Genomic DNA, 16,525 nt, shown 5'->3' with positions numbered 1-16,525 from the left:
TTCAGTTTAGTTTGTCATGCTAATAGGATAAAGAAGATAATTTGAAGACATAGAGAGACTAGAGTCAGAAAGGACGTTGTGAACTAATCCTGTGAGGAGGTGAGAAAGTATGAAAAATATTAAGAGATTTTGATATTAAATAGTTGGTAAATGTGGGTATACTTATTGGTCATTCCAAGTTGTTTTGAGGTTTCACAATTTTAGAGCTTATGTATAGATAGTGTATATGACATTGATTTAGTAATTCAATGACTATTTTTTTTAATTTTTTTTTTATTTTGGCATATTTTGGGGGTACAGATTTTAAGGTTTCAATAAATGCCCATTTCCCCCCCTCCCCCCAAAAGTCTGAGTCTCCATCATGACCATCCCCCAGATGGTGCACATCTCACTCATTATGTATGTATATACCCACCCCCCTCCCCCCTCCCACCTGCCCAATACCCTATTACTGTAGTACCTATGTGTCCACTTAGGTGCTACTCAGTTAATACCAGTTTTCTGGAGAATATATCTGGTGCTTGTTTTTCCATTCTTGGGATACTTCACTTAGTAGTATGGGTTCCAGCTCTAACCAGGAAAATATAAGATGTGCTATATCACCATTGTTTCTTAGAGCTGAATAGTACTCCATGGTATACATATACCACATTTTATTAATCCATTCTTGGATTGATGGGCACTTGGGCTGTTTCCACAGCCTTGCAATTATGAATTGTGCTGCTATAAACATTCGAGTGCAGGTGTCTTTTTTGTAGAGTGTCACTGGATCATTTGGGTAGATGCCCAGCAATGGGATTGCTGGATCAAATGGTAGATTCACTTGTATCGCTTTAAGGTATCTCCATATTGCTTTCCACAGAGGTTGAAGTAGTTTGCAGTCAATGACTATTTTTTGGCGTGTACCATATATCAGAAACTGTTACAATCTATGGAGATACATCAGTGTACAAAATAGAAAGAGTATTGCTATTTTAGGAATGGCTTCACTGATTTGATGAATATTTTATTATTTAATATTGCTTTTTAATAATTAGTGACCAGTGAACATTCATGTGATCTATGTATATATGTTTTTTAAAATTGTGTTGGCAATAATAGCTAATGTTAACTCTTAACAAGTATAAATATTTTGGTAAAAATATGCACAGATATTAAAAAACATCATATACTTCACTTCTCAAAGTAATATACTGTAATATGTTCAGAGTTCTTATTGGTGTTTTTTGAAATGTATGAAAACTTAGTAGAACCCTCACCCCTAAAAAATTCAGTGCAGCTACTTACTCCTGGTATTTCATATAAGCATAAGAATGTCTTAATTGTCCTGTAACTAAAACTATCCAGTTCTCAATGAATTTTCATTGAAACTAATGACCAATCAATTGTATAGTACTAGTGAATGCCTTTCTTGATCTGAGTGTTTGCTCAAGTGTCAGAGGCACATTTTACACAGAAAAATCAAGGTCCAGACGAGGGTCCCAGGGTCAAGCAGCTAGATAAGTGTCAGATAAAATCATGACACAGGTCTTTTGACTCTCTTATTCATCCCATGAAATATATAATATCTAAGGGCCAGGATGAAATAATACAAATAAATAATCTAGTTCATAGGCAACATCAATTAATACTTTCTCATATGATTAAAAAGTTTTCTATATTGCTCATCAGACTATCATAGTAGTAGAATGACCTGACTCATAATTTCTAATGAAAAAGTTATGTTCTATGACTTAGGATCTTATCATCCCCGAGTTATATGCTCTTTTCTATAAGAGTATGTAAGGCCGGGCATGGTGGCTCATGCCTGTTATCCTAACTCTCTGGGAGGCCCAGGCGGGAGGATTGCTCAATGTCAGGAGTTCGAAATCAGCCTGAGCAAGAGCGAGAGCCCGTCTCTACTATAAATAGAAAGAAATTAATTGGCCAACTAAAAATATATAGAAAATGTTACCTGGGCATGGTGGCACATGCCTGTAGTCCCAGCTATTCGGGAGGCTGAGGCAGAAGGATTGCTTGAGCCTAGGAGTTTGAGGTTGCTGTGAGCTAGGCTGATGTCACAGCACTCTAGCCCTGGCAACAGAGTGAGACTCTTGTCTCAAAAGAAAAAAAAAAGTGTGTAGTATCAATTGTAAGGTAATTAAGAGGCATTAAAAATATATGGCACAGCTAAAAAGGAACAACCAATGACTTTGGCAGTGGGAATAGTGCTGAGTGGGATGATATGACCTGAATTAAAGAATATTGATATTTCTCAAAGTATTTTATGGGAACATTTAAGTTGCATTAAGTTTTCTAACTGAATTTCATATTTTTCAATAATGTACAGTTTTTGTAGCATTTTTAACTCTTAGTGTTTTGAATCTACTAAATAATGTTGGACCTTAGAGTATATATTTGGTATATATTTCACTATATATATATGTGTATATATATATATATATATATATATATATATATATAGTGAGTATATATTTTTGAGTATATATTTGGTTTTTGCACATTACCAGCAGCACTCAGTTTAGTCTAGTGATCAAGATGTGCATTATAATTTTGGTGAAATTGGCAGCATAATTGAAAAATGATGACAATGTCATTATATGAGTCCCTTTTTAATTATAAAGATATCTCCAAAGTAATATTTCAAAAATGTTTTGTGGAATAGTGATTTTGCTTGAGTATTTGTTTAGCCTCTCAACATTATGGTCTTGATACAAATACTCAACTTTATATGCACAAATACTAGATTTGGTGTAGTACTTTTAAAGGTTCTATTACTTCATAATACTAACATATTTCAATTTTAAAGTTAAAATACCCTTCAGATCCAATTCTGGATTTAAATTTTGCTTGAAATTCTCTAGTTTGGCAAGTTTCAAGGTAGAGCTAGAGATAACAAAACCTTACAAACTATCCCTACTACTGGATCTAGTCCTAAACAAGAAGGCAGCTGATGTCAGCATCAAATGGCTTCTTTACCTGTATTGGTGCATTTCTTTAGTATTTTGTTACAGTAACTTTTGTAGCACATCAAGTATCCCTTCTGAACATGACAGCATGGCCCAGGATATTTTCTTTTTTACTACTACAGCTCTGATCCATCAATGAAGTTGCTATTTGTATTTTAGCATCTCTACCTGCTAGGAGACTCTGGCGTGCTCACTCTGCTGCAGTCTAGGTGGATCACTTAGACCAACTTGAGAGATGAAGCGATGCTTCAATTGCCTGAACAAGTTAGGCCAGGCATTCATTTTTGAGATATATCAATGGATTTTATAAATATTCCAAAACGTTTTATACCATAGAATATTACAGGATTAGATGACAATAGACTCTTTCCTTTTAAAGAGAAAAGCTTGAGTTATATAATGCCTGTTTAGACGCAAAGTTGTTATTTAAATAAGCAGGAATTACTAGTTACAGGATAACTTAGGAGAACAAAAAGGCTTTGTCCATGTGTTCTTTAGAAAAGTTTACCATTGACCAACCCACTGCTGCTGAAGGCTTGTTTCTATTGAGGGCTTATTTGGTAGAATGTTAGACCATCTGGCACTTTTAAACTCCTAAAACTTCAGAAGCAAAAATAATTGCCTCCACTGGTGTTAACTTTCAAATATAATGATGCTACCATTTTTGGAATGGATATCTACCTAGGAAGATAAATATGTTTTACTTGGGGATTTTCCATCTATTGATTTGATTTTGTGTGAAAAAAGTAACACATGCTGTGGTAAAATTTTCACACAGTATAAAAGATTTAAACTTAAAATATCCCATTCTAGACACTCAAATCTCCAATCTTTTAGACATAATCATTATTGCTATCTTATAGTTCTTTACACAAATAGATTATTTCATAGATTGTACTTATACATAACTAAATCACTCCCTCCTTTTTTGGCGGGTACATATATATCCTATATACATACATATATATTAGAGATTATTTATTAGCCATTGAGACCATCTCCTTTTTATAGTCACATAGCATTCCATTATGTGAAACTGCTGTAACTTACCTTAGCCAGTTACCTATTGATGGACATTTATAATGTTTTCAGCTCATTGCTATATCAAATAGGGTTTATTGAACATCCTTGTACATATGTCTGTACACGTTTGCAAATTCCTGGGAACAGAATTTCTGAGTCAAAGGTTATTATATGCATTTTGATATTCCATGAGTATTGTTAAATTATTACCTACCCCCATATTGGGCAGATTCTAGTAATCTCCAGGAAATATAATGGCTTAACCTAATTCTGTTGAACATAGGAATTCTTCATCCTATAATCAATCAGCCTACTGATTTTCTTATAGGCTGCATAATACACTGGGTTCACCACCTATGGAGTACTTTATTGAAAACTTTTTGGAAAGAAACAAGGATATAATGTAGAACTCAGTAACTCTAGGAAAAAATGGATGATCGTGGTCTATGACTTTTTGGGGGAGGCCATATTTGTAAGTGTAAGTTGTTCGTGTTGTCAGCATATTAACTGGTTATTGGTGAGATTAGTGAAAGTGAATCATGACTAGGGAATTGAAATAGGTCAGGGGTGTGATCTTGCAGAGAATTCTGAATAGGATACTAAGCACGAAAACAGCAAGGCCATGGTTCAGTTGAAGCAGTAACTCAGCTATGAATGGATAAGTCTACATGCATTAGGAAAACCCTACTGCCTAGTATTATACACAGAAATACGGCTGATCTCCTGGGGTTAGTTTGAACTTCCTCTGTGTTTACCCAATCTTTAGTTCCTTAAATACAAATTCAGATTATAGGAATAGTGCCCTCCTGGGAAAAGTACCAGTTTTTCACTTGTGAGTGAAAACAGCTTGCACTTTCAGTTTTGATTTATTTTGACATTTTCATCACTGTTATTAAAATTTGTACTTTAATTTTGGCTTTAATTTTCCGAATCTGGATAGCTAAGGAAAATTGGAAAAACCTTTATAAAGCTTTTCAAAACCCTTTAAGAACCTTCTTTCCAGAGCCCTGTGTGATTTAGTTACATATCCCACAGGCTGTCAGTAGACATCTGGAGGCTTGGCCGCCTGAGATTGTTTCACTCTTGTGTGATGCTGCATACTTTTTAGAAAGGACATGGTTTGGAAACATTAACTTGTCTTGGCATTATTTTTAGTCACCTAATAAAGTGCACTCTGAATTATTAAATATTTAGAGGGTTGCTGAAGGCTCACCCCTGCACCTGGTTGCCTAATTCAGAAGCAGATCAGCTATTTCTCTTCCTGAACCCCTACTCCACCCACCCACTCCCCTTAAAAAGAAAATGCTCTTTGTGCCTTTTAAGTATCTATTAGAATCTTCTGGCTATGAGTTATAGAAATACATACAAACACGCACAAAGTGTTGAATCATTTTCTTATGAATCATTAATTTTATTTCCCAATTACCACCTGTATAATTGTCAAAATTGATGGCATTATATTGAAGAGGTGAACATTGAAAATAATTCTTTGTGTACAAAGTATATCGCCTGAACTTCCTGGGATAAAAGGAGAGCTCCCCCTTTCATCAGAGGGCTCAGGCCTCCATCTTTGGATTGAACTTTCTGCCCTTTAGGGCTGTATATTACCTTAAATAGCTACCAGCTGACAGCCTTCGCTGCTGGTTGGTGTTGACTAGAAAGCTGTAATGTATGGAGTGGTCTCTCCTTAATGGCACTTCAGTGGTAGAAGACAGCGAATTGAAATCTCAGATCATGATTAGGGTCTTGAAGCTATTTTATTTTTGGATTATAAACCTCAAGTTAGAAGCGTTATGAAAAGGAGAATTGTGTGTATTTCTTTCACAAGAAATAAACTGGATCTTTCCTTGAGTCAGAATGGGCTTATAACAAGTGAATTTTTCTACCCATGCCTGAAGCTCTTCATTCTGGTAATGAATAAGCCATAATGTAGCGATTTATGTGTAATCACCTATTGACCTCCATATGCTTCACTTTAGAGGCTCCTAAGAAGCTTTTCTTCTTTTCTTTTCTTTTTGTTCTTTGTATTGACCAATATAAAGAGAAACCTGCTAGGTTTTACATCTTTACAGTTTTAAAAATTTGAACTGAGTGTTTACTGGAAAGGGTGCTTTTAGATCAACTATAGGAGTTAAGACGTTACTTTGTTTTTCCACAAAGCATGTAGACTGCTCTTTTTGCTTATGTTTGATCGAACCCTAAAGAATGTCTTATTGCCTTAACAAAATTACTAAATAGGTCATCTTTTAAACAAATTACATAAAATATAGTTTTTAAGTGTAAAAATTTTTTAAATTATCCCAGCCTATGGAAGTTCTTGGCAAAGCCATGTAGACATTTAGTGCTCATTTGGGCATTGGAATTTGGTTTTAATTGAGTAATTTAGATTTAGATGTTGTTGAGTCCATTGTTGAATTTTCCTGTACTTGTCTGTGGTTCTGGAAACTTTACTTTCTCATAGAACTATGTGTCTATGTTTGAGATATAACTTACTGAGCTAGAGATTCCAGGGTTATTCAGTGTTGATCTGTTGCAGGGATTGGTAGTATTAAGTTTATTCTACCTCTTGAGGATTAGTGAACAATTTGTTTGCACACTAGTTGAAACTGGCAAAATGTCAGCTACTTCAAATGTCATCATCCAATTTATTAAGTCTCTCTGGTGATGTATTGCTTTCACTGGAGACCTCTGTTTTTTGTTTTAATGATTACAGGATTACAAGTGATAATGTATCAAAGAGGTGCTAGGTAAAAAAAGGGCTATGGAAATGTAAGTTTTTTTCCAGGATGATATTTTGTGTGCTGATTTTAAACTGAGAAAGTATTCTCATCTTACGGATATCAAACACAATTCAGAATAAAATGCACTCACTGTTATAAAAGCAACTCACGTTTGCATTTTATAAGCCTCACTTTGAATGTGTTACTGAATTATCAAAGAGTATGTTACTTTTAAATACTATATCAAATATTTAGCTATTTGAATTTTATAGACTATCTTTGGATTTTTACATAAATAATCTATTTGCCTTTTATACTTAAAAATAACATTTTTGGTTATTTTCCATTGTTTTAATGAGAATACAGTACCCTGTAATGAAAATTAGTGAGGAATTTTAAATTTTCTTTTGAATGATTCCACATTCTTTTGATGATCCCTTTTGAATATAGATCCACTAAGTTTTGTACCCTCTGCCTTTCTCTCCTTCTAAAGAGACTGTCGTCATTGCTAGTTTTATCAATATCTTAGTTTTTGATATTTTATAACTGTATGTAAGGGAGCTTAATTTAAGTATTCTCTTTTCTGATAGAGTATGTCAGTTCTGAGAATGAGTAGTTGATATAGAGGTATCCACTTCTGGACATTCTATTCCAGAATTCCACGCAGCAACATACTCTTGTTCTCTTTCCTTAGCCTATGAAAGACATAGGTACTTATAAAGTACCCTTGCTCTTATGTTTCGGGGAAGAATCCCTGATACAAAGGATGCTCTTTCTTTTCTCTCATTTTTATTAGGCCTTGTGTTTAGCCTTGGGTAAGGACACAAGATATTTGAGGCTCTTCTAATAATAACATATCATTCTCGTCTTGGTATAAGAACCCGATAAACATAAAGAATCTACTTCAGAGAAAGACTGTGGTATTCTCTGTTGTTCTGGAGAGTTTTTATTTAATTCACTCTCCTGATATGTGCATGGGGGATGGCGTGTTTGCACATGTCTCTGATCACAGTCATCCAGCACCCTGGGTGGTTGCTGGAAGTTTGCCCAGCTGAGAAAGATTGTTCTTTTACTCTCTCTCCTTTATTTATTTATTTTTTGTGGTGGTGGTGATGGTGATGGTGCTGGTGCTGGTGGTTTCTTTTGTCTTGTATTTATGTAAAAAGTTTATTTGCTGCTGTTGAGAGATCTCAGCATGTGGCCCTAGAACTCTCACAGACCAGGTTCCATGTGGTCGGTTTTTGTGTAAGTTTCTTTGCTACAATTCTGATGGTTAGTCTTCGTGCTGATGTTAATGCTGCTTTGATCCTAACTGCAGATTATTTTTACTTATGAATTTCTGAATAGCCATTAGATTAACCCCTTTGTTTTTGAAATCAATAGTACCTGTGTATAAATCTGGACTAGGTGCATTGAGGTGAAACACGTTCTGCTAGAAATCTCATAAAGCCATTTTGCCTCTGGGGGCATGTAGGTTTTTATGAATAAATAATGAAAATATTTTAAAAGCTTGTTAAATGTGTATAGATGGGCATATGTAAAACACATGCTATTTAAATACTGATAGGAAAATAAGTAGGGAATGAAATGGAAAAAAAGAAAAATAACCACATTGTATACTGTTCCCTGATAGGTTTTTAGTTTTTTCTGCTGTTAAATGGAATCTCTTACTATGTATATTTAAATGAGTGCTGACAATTTTGATATTTAAGCAATTCAAATTGCCTTTTAAAAGATGCATATTCTAATTTCAAGGTCCCCCCCACTTTGGTCTATACCCTGAAGCAAAAAGTAAACTTAGCTATATTAACATTAATATATTAATAATTTCATTTGTGATGATATTACCATTTAAAACACTGTATATTTATGATGAAATTTTGCACACAACTAGAGAAATATGTTTCATATGGCTATTTCTGTCATATTTAACTTTTATTGATATACTAAATAGCTATGTAACATACATAAAGGCATAATCACGTATGCCTTGGAATCATGTCCATAATACCACCACGAAGAATTTATAATTTGGATTGAAGTTTTTCTTTTAAAATGATTACACTTGAAGTTTGTGGAACATAGCATTTCTCTGAGTGCCAGTAATAATTTAACATCAAAATGGAAGACACATTCAAAGTGATTAGTTATTACTCACATTTTTGAATACAATAATTTCACTTGTTAAGTTTTATGTTAGAGGCAAATAACTTCCCCATAGGAGAAAAGTCTGAATGACTTTCAGTCTTATCAATGAGATCAAAACACTTCCCTTTGAAATTTTCCCTATCATTTTACAGTTAAAACTTTTTTTTTTTTGGAAATAATAAAAGTAATCAGGCATATTTTCTTTTGTGATTTGTATTGTTCTGTACACTGCCTCCCTTTCCTTTCATGGGTTGGCTCCCGGTTGGAATAGGGGTGCTGTGACCCATTCAGGATTGAGACAATGTGCAAGGCACTGCCTGCCTTCCTACTGAAGTTTGGGGCAGCAGGTTTCCAGGAAGTGGGAGTGAGCTTCACTTCAAACTGTGTGAGGGGTGGTGGAAAGGGAGGATGCTGATTAAAATAATAAACAACTGCCGGAGAGAGAAGTCGATTGCCACACTGCTGTCAGATCAGGGAGGGGAGCTGCAGAAGCTGGCTGAGGCTGCTCTCCCCTGCCACGGAGCCTGCAGAGGGGACCAGGAGACTTGCTGCTGCGAGAACTTTCTCCAGGCAGATAGGACAACTTTTAAAACAACTTTAGTTCTGTTGCATTGACAGCATCCCTTAGCCCAGGCCGACCTAGGGAAAGGGACTGAAACTGGCTTGGTGGTTACCATAGCAACCGGGCTGCTGGTGTCTGGGAGAGTGAGAACCGGTGGCCTCTTGTCCCGTGTTGGGTGTTTCCTCTGCTAAGAGCGCACTCTTCCTTGTTCGAACGCTCCCTAAGTCATGCTCTTTGAAAACTGGCTCTTTACCCAGGATTTTTTTTTCTTTTTCTTTCTGAAACCAGTCTGAATGGAGGAAGTTGGTAATACTTGGCTTTTTTTTTTCTTCTCTCATACAAGTTTCCAGGATATAGCTTCTTTTTTTTTTTTTTTTTTTTTTTGCTGTGTGTAATTGAGAACAAACTCTAAGCTTGGGGCCCAGGAGAGAACCGTTGTGGCCTGCAGGTCATTAGTGAGGTGAGCAGAAGGGAACCCTGGACTTCCCAGAGAAAGAGGAGACCATGCCAGCCTCGTGGAACGCAGCTACCAGAAAACACAGAAGCGGGTCTATCCCTTGCGAACTCTGAAGTCCATGAAAAAACGGACCCACGGTGGGGTGGCTAAAATGTCCCAGCGCAAGCTGCTGCTGCTGATGGACCGTAGCTCAAGGGCAAGGCTTGTAAAGGATTTTACAAAGGATTTTAAAGTATAGCCAGAAAAGATACGGTTTTTAGAAGTGAAACGCTGTTGTTTGAAGGAAGTTTGCCGGAAAGATGTAGGCTGCAAGGGTTACTGGACGATGATTGGTCTGAACTTCAGCTTACGGGAATTGCTGACAAAATTTGAAAAGGTATGCAGAAAGCAAACTTTGTGAATCTACTCTTTTTCCTTCTTTCTTTCCTGGTCTTTTTTTTTTTTTTTTTTAACTATATGTTTAGGTGGCAGATATTCTATTGACTCTTTGGTGGTTTGATGTAATTTATAAAGCATATTTGATTTTGATATCCTCTTTAAATTGGTTTTTCCAGTAAAGGGCAAATTAGCAATTCTTTCCTTTGGTCTGGAGGGCTTCTCCTGAGGCTTGTCACTTTTAGAGTTCCACATCAGAAGAGATCCTTTGTACTCAAGTCGGCTGGTAACTTAATTGAAACTTCTTTTGGGGAGGGGGGAAACAAAACTAAAACAAAAACGCAGCAACAAACACCTGGTTTTGGTGCCAGAGTCTGACTTCATCGGGCATGGCTTCTGTTTTCCATACCCCTCAGGTTGCTGTCTCCAGACGCTAAGCCCGCCCTTTGCAGCCCTCTCTGCCTGTGGACTCAGTTTGGAGTTGCAGGAGAAGTCGCCTTGCAGCCACGATGGCACATCTGACCTCAGGCGTTTTCTTTTTATCTGTGTGTGTTTTAAATGTGGAGTGCTTGTACACACTGTGGGGCTTTACTGCTTGGATTATTAATTTCGTGTGTAGTTCTTTTTTCCATAGGAAGGCTCTTGGCACACTCCAGGTTGAGTCTAGCCTGCCAAATGCTACCTTACATTTATAGTTAAAACAGAAAACCTTCACATGCCACATATGGGCTCTCGCCCCTCCTTAGCTTGTGGATGCCAAGCACCAATCTTCCGATTTCCAATCTTTAAATAAAAAGAAAGGGAGAAAGAGGTGAAGTCCTCTCTCACTAAGTGCACAAGTCAATTATTTATCAATTGTTAAAAGATGTCCTCAGTGGTTTTCACCATGGATACCCTCTGGTTCATTGCAAGTACAAATACTGTAGAAGCCAGACTGTATTGAGTCATTAAAAAAGAATAATGGGCTTTTCCATATAAACCGCAATTGCCAGAGGGAAAAGATGTAAAACCACACCATTTGAAAAGTTGAGAGGCTTTTCCAAAACAATTGCAGTCATGGCTTGCTTGCCTTCTGATGGTAGGAACATTGTAGTGGGAAGAATGTGGAGAAAGGGGAGTTTAGCTCCTCCTAGGCAGGTGCTCCCCAACTCTCCCCAACTGTAACCCTGAGGATTATGCTTGTAAGGTGGGGCAGACTTTGACCTCTCGCTTTAATGCGTCGTTAAACAGCTAAATTTCTGAAAGATGCTTCCCTGTCAGCTTGCTCACCATTTAGAAGGGGCAAGAGAGGGAAAGAATATCTTCCTTATGGCAGCTGGTAACAGCAGGTGACAAACTTTATGACCATAAAGAGGTCTGTTAGCTTGTTTTGTATAGATTTGTCTGTTTCTTCCTTAAAAGGTACGGGCATATGCTACATGAATAATTCATTGCTTAGACCCCCTGAGAGGCAGTAATTGTGGGCAATAGCTGGACTTTTGTATTGTAATTGCTGCTATTAGTCTTAAAAGCGTAGGTCAGATACCAGAGGTTAGTAACCTGCCTCAGCCTTCAGGCCCTTTTATTGGTGGAGTTAGAAGTTCTGGTCATGCTTCCTCTTTTAACTTTCAAGCCTCAGTTTCTGAATATTTCTTATTTTGGTAGTTGAATCGACAGTGAAAGAAGTCTACTGGCTTATTCCTGTTAAAGGCTTGATTGGGGTTGGTTTTATTATTTATTTATTTATTTTTTGGTTATCATTTTTTTGAGACAGAGGGCAAATTCAAAGAAACAATCCTGCTACAGTCACAGTCTGAAGTTCTCCACGTGTTTATTTTTGTGTTAGACACCGTTATAAAAACCTATGTGAAAGTTAATCTCTTTGCCATATTTCACTTGTAGGAAGTTGTCATACATGAATGTATTTTTCCCCAACTCAAGTCTTAAAATCCTTTGTGTATTTTTACAAAAGCTGTCTCATATGTTGCGCCTTTGCTGCACTGATTCATTGCCAGGAAAAGTGAAATTATGAAAAGGTATCACTGCCTCACACCTCTCGAATACAGCTAACTGCTTTCCTCCATCTCTGAAAGTAATAATTCCATTTCTAGGAAAAGATCAAGGCCTACTGCTCTAATGCAAAAGCGACAGGATACCTTCCAAAAACTGAATAGCAGTCTTTCCATATGCAAAGGCAGAATCCCTTTACTCTCAACTCCCTTAGTCCATCTTTTCATCAGTATTCGTGACCTGTTTCTGGAGAGAATGCTAACCTTAGTGATTTAACACTTTTCATATCAGTAGTTATAATTGTTCAATTTGATGTTTAGGTTATCACAGTAAAAAGGTGGTTGTGCTGTGTCCCTGGAGCCTTTTCATGCTTTAAGAAAACTGGTGTCCAGTGTTGGGAGAGTGGACCCAAATCCTGCTGTGTTCAGTAGTTGAAGCCAGCCAGCAGCTGAGTGGGAGGCCTTGCACTGATGACTAATCTGGTTATAGACAGGTCAGATAAAGTTCCCAGATGAAAGCAGACCTTCAGCATAACTTCAAGGAAGCAGTTTGTTTGTGGAGGCAAACTGAAAGGGATGTTCCAGTAGGTATTTCTGAATTTTAGAGAAATCCAGTGGTTTTATGATTTTAATTGGGTATCCATTCATATATGAATTTTTGGCACATGATTGAGTATCTAGTCCCAAAACCTGGTTTTCCAGCCTCGATAGGATGGGAAAATTGTACTTGGTACTCATTTTTAATCTTCTAGAGCCAGAAATGGCAATGCTGGGAGGACCTGGGGTCCAAGGGTCAGGAAGGATTCTATTCCCACAAGATGACAGCTCATCAAGGATCAGGAAGCCCCAGTTCGGAGGAACCATACATATCCCAGAGTGGTACCTAAAGAGGAAGAACTAGGATGACCAAGTGGCAAGATGTGCCTGCCAGCAAGCAGGTCCTAATCATCCAACCTAATGATGAGGGATAAGCAATTGTGACTTAGGCCCAAGGGTGACTATCTGGAGAGTTCGAACTCAAGGTTGACTTGAGACAGGAAGCTGGTCCACCAACACACCTCTCTGAAATCCAGCCTATACGTTAGTTTATTGCCACCCTGACTTTAATTAATTCTTTTCTCCCTGAAAGTACTTCTTAAGGGAAGTATCTCATGCCTTTAATGACTATTAATATACTATCATACTTGAGCCATATTCTTGTGTACTGTCTTTATTCCCTTTGTTTTGTAGTCACGGAGGAGAGAGTCATGGACGTTTTTGGCTCAGTGACATTTTGAGTGATTGTTACCTTTTATTATTAATAATTTATGCAGCCCTGCTACTAGATGATTAATAATAATGGTAGTTCTCTAAGGTTTTTTTTTTTTTTTTGGTATGTGACTGAGCAGTACCATTCTCTTGGTGAATCCTTGGGGAGAGATGTTCCCCATAGTGACAACACTCAATGCTGAATTTCTTGTTGGCATTTACTGCCTTTAAGATGACTCTAATTTTTAAAATGCCAAATTGAGGCTATCTTGTGTAGCTCAGTTTGTAATATCTAATTTTGAAACAAATATGTAAACTTCACACTTCAAGGTCTACTCATTTATTCCATCCTTAGTCCGCATTTATAGAAGTATATAGTATGTACTGGGTGGTGGCCCAAGTGTAGACATGGAAAGGACAGTGGGGAAGACCTTCCCTCATTGATATTACAGCCTGGTCGGAAGATACAGATCTTTAAAAAGGATGTTTTAAATGACAAGTGCATGATTGAACAAAAGTAGAGGGAGTCAGAAGAGTAGCAGTAGCCATAGTTAATCTCAGTGCTCATGTAGTCTCTCTGGGAGCAATTACATTTAGACTGAGACTCAACAGAAGAGTTTAAGATGAAGGAAGGAAATGAGATTGTGTGCCAGTGTGCACATGTGTGTGTGGCCTGTGGGTGGCCTTGAGTCACAGGAAGAGATGGGAGCTTTCTGGGCAATAGGAACTGCTTTGACACGGGTCAGGAGTGACGGAGGAGCTGTATGCCCCAGGATTGTAGTTTTAAACATTTAAAATGCAGTAACTCTTGTCTGGGTTTCAAATCTGTTCAATTTTGATTATACTGTCTGATTTGGGGAATTAAGGTTAGACAGTAGTTTGGCTTCATGAAATATTTAATAACTGCTCTTAAGAAACTTGTGTTCATATGCAGATCAAATCTGCCCGTGTATAGTGTACCTCAGAAGGGAAGCTACTGTATTTTAATTCACTACAATTTTAGTGTATTTTAGGAACAATTGGTTTTTAGAGTTGAGGATTTGGAACATTTTTTGGTTGTCAAAGATATTTCTCCTTATAACAGTGTTTACTATGTTGAAATTTAAAATGTAATTTATTTATTGATTTTTACCATTACAAATTGGCTATTATCTTGAATGTGCAATAAACTGTGAGTTTGTTCCATTTAGTAATTTGACTTTTTTCTACTCTATTGTCTTACCTATATTTATAATCACAGTTAATGGGAAAAGAACATTATTAGCATTGATTTCATAATTTATACATGCTGCTATAGATCTGATGATATCACCTCTGTTGGTCAAAATGTGATTCAGTAGAGTGATTAAAATCTGTGAGATTAACTGTTGGAAGAAAATGTAGTTTATAGAATAATTTAATAATTGATTGAAATAAATTAATTAATTGAAATAATTAACCAAGTAATTAATGGCAATTACTCACCATCCCAGAAACCTCACAAACTGTCTCAGGCATATTTACATATAACAAAACCTTCAATGATAATTTTTTCTTTGTTATTGTATTATTTAGGTAATATCTGATTTTCTTTTTAGAAGTTATGATTCATTTTCAAACCTGAAAGCTCTGGCAGTAATCCTACTGAGCTCCTGAAAGTCAATTTGAAACTGTCTCTGAAATCCAGTCTAATCTTTGGAAGGAATGGTGGATTTATTTTCCCCTAATGTTTAACTTTGTTTATTTAGCCTGAGCTTTGGGACATGATAGGGAAGTTGTTCTAACCTCACTTCTTCTTCACCTTCAGGAAAGGGGTCAGAACTCCTTTAGGCAAAACATGGCTGTAGCCACGTAGGGTTAAGTAAATATGCCATGCAAAAATAAACCAAAATTATGTTAGTGAGACACAAAGAGGATGAAATCTATCCTAACACCCATTTGGTTGTTGAAGACTTCCTGGTGGTACTGTTGTAAATCTCTGTTTCCTGTTAGAGGGTTCAAAGAGTTCTGTTAATTGTAATCTGAAGAAATATTTTGGCTTACATAGTTACAGCTCCTGCTTGATTATAAACCGTTACCAAGAATTAGTATATGATATACATTAGAAAGTGTTTGTAATTATATCATTAAAGAACTGTCCAGTTAAGTGCAAAATTGGTGTTAAAATACTGATTATTAAATAAGTAAAAAGTAAGTAAATAAATAAGTGTTTTTCTTTATTTGTGAAGTTTATTTTGACCCAGGTAGTAGATGTTGTGCACAAAAAGAATAGTTGTTAATCAGTGAACCTCTGTGAGCTTTTGTAGCCATTTTTGAGAGGGTTGCTCTGAAACGTTGCATCTTATTATGCTTTTGAGGGTGTTGTACTTAGAAAAAAATATGCAGTCCTCTTTTTCTAACCCCTGGCTTTTCTTAACCTTCTAGATTACACTTATATTATTTAAAGATACTTTTCAAGTGCATCCTTGAGCCATTTCTTCTGCCCTGTTTTCAGATGTTAGTTCACTGCTTGAATATCTTGCCATGGCCCCTCCTGTGCACATGACCGGTTTATGTTAAATTCTTGGAAGAGCATTGCTTTGTGCTTCTAGATGGATTACATTCCCATAACTAATTATCAGTAACTATTTTGTGCTGTTTAATGGTCAGAAGGGCTTGCAGGTGACAGAGGTAAGCATTAGTAGGGCCAAGTGCCCCAGCTGTGCAGTGAGAGTCGACCCTCTTTCATGGAAGTGCAATTTATTGTAGCATTTAATGCCACATCAAGGCCGTGATCTGACAGCCTCCCATGCTGACATCCTGCTTTTAGAAGCAGTGCATCATTGCACAATGATCTACGAAGGAGCATGAATCATTAACCACATTTAATTCTAAATTTCCAGTGAACGCTTAGGCAAGACTTTGCAGTGTAGGCTGCTAAATAGTTTTAGGTTCCCCCTATTAAATTTTTTAAGTGAAGAAATTAAACAAAATGATTACTACATTCCCTTCCAGTTCTTCAATTGTCTGTTTTTTTCCTGGCACTACAGTGGCTAATTTGCCAGTCAATCAAGATG

At 36.7% G+C, this 16,525-nt stretch overlaps 1 protein-coding gene across 12 annotated transcripts in view; it reads left to right on the top strand.

Moving 5' to 3' along the window:
• UTRN (utrophin) overlaps nucleotides 1-16,525 on the top strand; it is a 478,755-nt gene that overhangs the window by 306,330 nt on the left and 155,900 nt on the right. For 2 of the 12 annotated variants that reach the window (XM_076002903.1, XM_076002902.1), the window contains exon 1: nucleotides 9,801-10,255. The exons of the other annotated variants lie outside the window; for them this stretch is intronic. In XM_076002903.1, coding sequence (XP_075859018.1) covers nucleotides 10,205-10,255 — 51 coding nt within the window. In that variant the 5' untranslated portion in view covers nucleotides 9,801-10,204. Of the gene's footprint in view, nucleotides 1-9,800; nucleotides 10,256-16,525 lie in introns of those variants that run through there. 12 annotated transcript variants of the gene reach the window in all.

Source organism: Microcebus murinus, chromosome 5 (genome assembly GCF_040939455.1).
Source record: "Microcebus murinus isolate Inina chromosome 5, M.murinus_Inina_mat1.0, whole genome shotgun sequence".
NCBI lineage: Eukaryota > Metazoa > Chordata > Mammalia > Primates > Cheirogaleidae > Microcebus > Microcebus murinus.
The sequence above is the reverse complement of the archived record's forward strand: the minus strand, read 5'-3'. Positions and strand labels throughout refer to the sequence as shown.